The sequence below is a fragment of the Octodon degus genome, unplaced genomic scaffold, assembly GCF_000260255.1.
Source record: "Octodon degus isolate 3935 unplaced genomic scaffold, OctDeg1.0 scaffold00438, whole genome shotgun sequence".
NCBI lineage: Eukaryota > Metazoa > Chordata > Mammalia > Rodentia > Octodontidae > Octodon > Octodon degus.
The window spans coordinates 331694-334552 of NW_004525014.1; the positions used below are offsets into that span (position 1 = coordinate 331694).

At 35.6% G+C, this 2859-nt stretch overlaps 1 protein-coding gene across 1 annotated transcript; it reads right to left on the reverse strand.

The window, feature by feature from the left end:
• Nucleotides 1-467: 467 nt before the first annotated feature.
• LOC101577582 (olfactory receptor 4C45-like) lies at nt 468-1397 on the reverse strand. The gene has a single exon (XM_012513314.1). It carries the CDS (start codon nt 1395-1397, stop codon nt 468-470), a length of 930 nt encoding a protein of 309 aa, XP_012368768.1.
• Between the last annotated feature and the right edge of the window lie 1462 nt (nt 1398-2859).

Consider the following 2859-nt stretch of genomic DNA (forward strand, 5'->3'; position numbering starts at 1 on the left):
CAATCCAGGCTCAATTATACAAATTTTGCATTTTCTTACCCATAAGTGGACACCTGAAATATTGATCTCGTAGAAGCTGAGAGAACACTTGTGGTCACCAGAAGCTAGAAAGAGTGTGGAGGAGTGGAAATGAGGATGACTGGATAATAGGCAGAAAATAAGATGAAACTGTTTTAGAATTCTATAGTACTGTATGTGATATAGTTCACAAAAAAGTGTTATTTATTTTATAAAGAACTAGAAGGCAGGAGTGTAGAGATTCCCTTAACAAAGAACTATTAAACACTGCCTGATTTGATCAGTATACATTATATATGTGTTTGGAATTATCACCTTATACTCCAAAATATTATTATATGTCAATTAAAGAGTTTCATATAGAGAAAAATAGACTGTGAACTTAGTCAAGAAGGAGAAGAAATCTGAAGTCACTTGGTAACTCTAGTCTACATTCATGACTACAAGGTTCATGCAATATCCCCTTTCATTATTTGACCCAAGAGCTTCTTCATAACCTTTTTAACTTCCTCATTTCTGAGGGTGTAGATTAAAGGATTCAGCATAGGTGTTATGAGGGTAAAGACCACTGCCACAACTTTGTCAGTGGGGAAAGAGGTCATGGGTCTCAGGTAGAGATATGAACAAGGCACAAAAAATAAGACAACAACCATGACATGAGAGGCACATGTAGATAGGGCTTTGTGGCGCCCTTCAGAACTATATGTTCTCAGGGAGTGCAGGATGATGACATAGGAAGCAACCAGCATAGAAAATGTAAGAAAGCACAACGACCCACTGTTGGCAGCTATCAAAGGTCCCAGACTGTGCATGTCAGTGCAAGCCAGCTCCAGGACTGGGAATAAATCACATGCAAAGTGATCAATGATGTTTGGGCCACAGAAGGGTAACTGGGTTATAAACAAAACCTGTATCGCCCCATGAACAAACCCTAAGAATACAGCAGCCCCCACTAGGAAAGTACACACAGTTCGGCTCATGAGGGTTACATAGTGCAAGGGCTTGCAGATGGCGACGTAGTGGTCATAGGCCATGGCGATGAGCAGGATGATCTCAGCTGCGGCAAAAAAATGTCCAGCGAAGAGCTGAGTCATGCAGCCATTGAAGGATATGGTGGTGTTTTCAGAGACCAAGTCAAAGACCATTTTGGGAGCTATGCAGGAGGAGTACAAACCATCTATGATGGCCAGGTAGGAGAGGAAATAGTACATGGGAGAAGCCAGGGCTGGACTCATGAAGACAGTGACTGAGATGAGTGTGTTACCTGCCAGTGTGGCCAGATAGATTAGGAAAAACACAATGAATAAGAGTTTCTGCAGTTGTGGATTTTGGGTGAGACCCAGGAGGATAAATTCTGTTACATTTCTCATCATTTGCATCAGTTAGTGTAGTCTGTGGGCATATGATGCACCTGAGAAAGAGTGTAACATTGTTGTAGTATTATAAATATGATACTAAAGCATCTCATTTCCTGATTATTATTGCATTCTGAAGTTGAAGAAGCACACCTGCTCCTTTAAAAGCCGTTATAGAGGTTAGATTGCTCTAATTCATTTAAATAGAATAGTGATCATTCCTTATAAGTATCAAAATGAAGCAAAGATTTTTTAGGAATGAATGTTGACATGCAGTTTATAGCTACATTCTCTAGCTCTACAAAATATGAAAGGTGGTTTGCTTGTCATGGAATAATTAACAATATTTTTCTAATAATAATAATAATAATAATAATAATAATAAGAAGAAGAAGAAGAAGAAGAAGAAGAAGAAGAAAAATGTTTCTATTAAATGAAGTTTTTTTCTCATACAATATTATCGTCTTGATTGGATATATTTGCTCCCTTAAATTTTAAAATGTAATTAAATGATACAGAAGATTATCCCCAATTTCCTAAGGTAAAGATATAAATGTGAACCACCTAAGATTATCAATTTTTCTATTTTGGAATAAAAGCAGTGAACTAAGATATTATATTATTTTCATTCTTGATAAGTAAGTATATTGAATGTGTAAATTTTCTTTAAATGACTTGACTTGAACTTTGAAGGAAAAATCAATGCTGCTGTTGCACTAGAACATGACATATTTTACTCATTTTGCTCTTTTTTTCCCCTTTGTGGCTGAATCTCTGCCCAAAATTTCAAATTTATTTTTTCAAAAAAAATCTGTACACAAATATCTGCCTCAGAATTTCTCTGTTTCAGTAGAAGCAAGGAAAATGTCTTTTGTTTTCTGGCTAGCTGGTCTATGAGGTGCTTTCTTTTGATTATTAATATTTATAGATGGTGCTCTCATAGTTATTATTATTTCTTGATGCAATTCACAGATTCTGACTTCAAAATGGCAATATGGAATTTGGGAAAAATGATAAATTCAAGCCATTACCAACAGAATTATCCTCATTTAACATATTTAATGAGACATAAATATTAACCCCAGTGTTCCATAATGCATCCACTCACTCTTAACAGTATCTAGCTTGTCAAATTATAGAGAGTATTTTGTGTGGCTAGTTTTGTTATTTTGTCCAAATTATTTTGTAAAGCAAACCACTGAATTTCAATTCAATGATAAGAACTACTTCATTGAAAAAGAAATTAGCTAAATTAAATTAATCTCTTAAAAATTTGGAAAAACAATTTGTTTTTCTCTGTTCTAGTTCTGGTGGATTGTGTATTCCTCTGCCTAGACCTCATGTGGTCATTGATTTCTTTCTGTCCCCAGACATGGAACACAGCTTTCACTGGACTTGGTGGTCTGGTAATTAGACACTGAACTTGTTATCTTTCTGGTGACATACTCTAATTTGCACTCTACAGTTAATGTTGTTTTCATTGGCA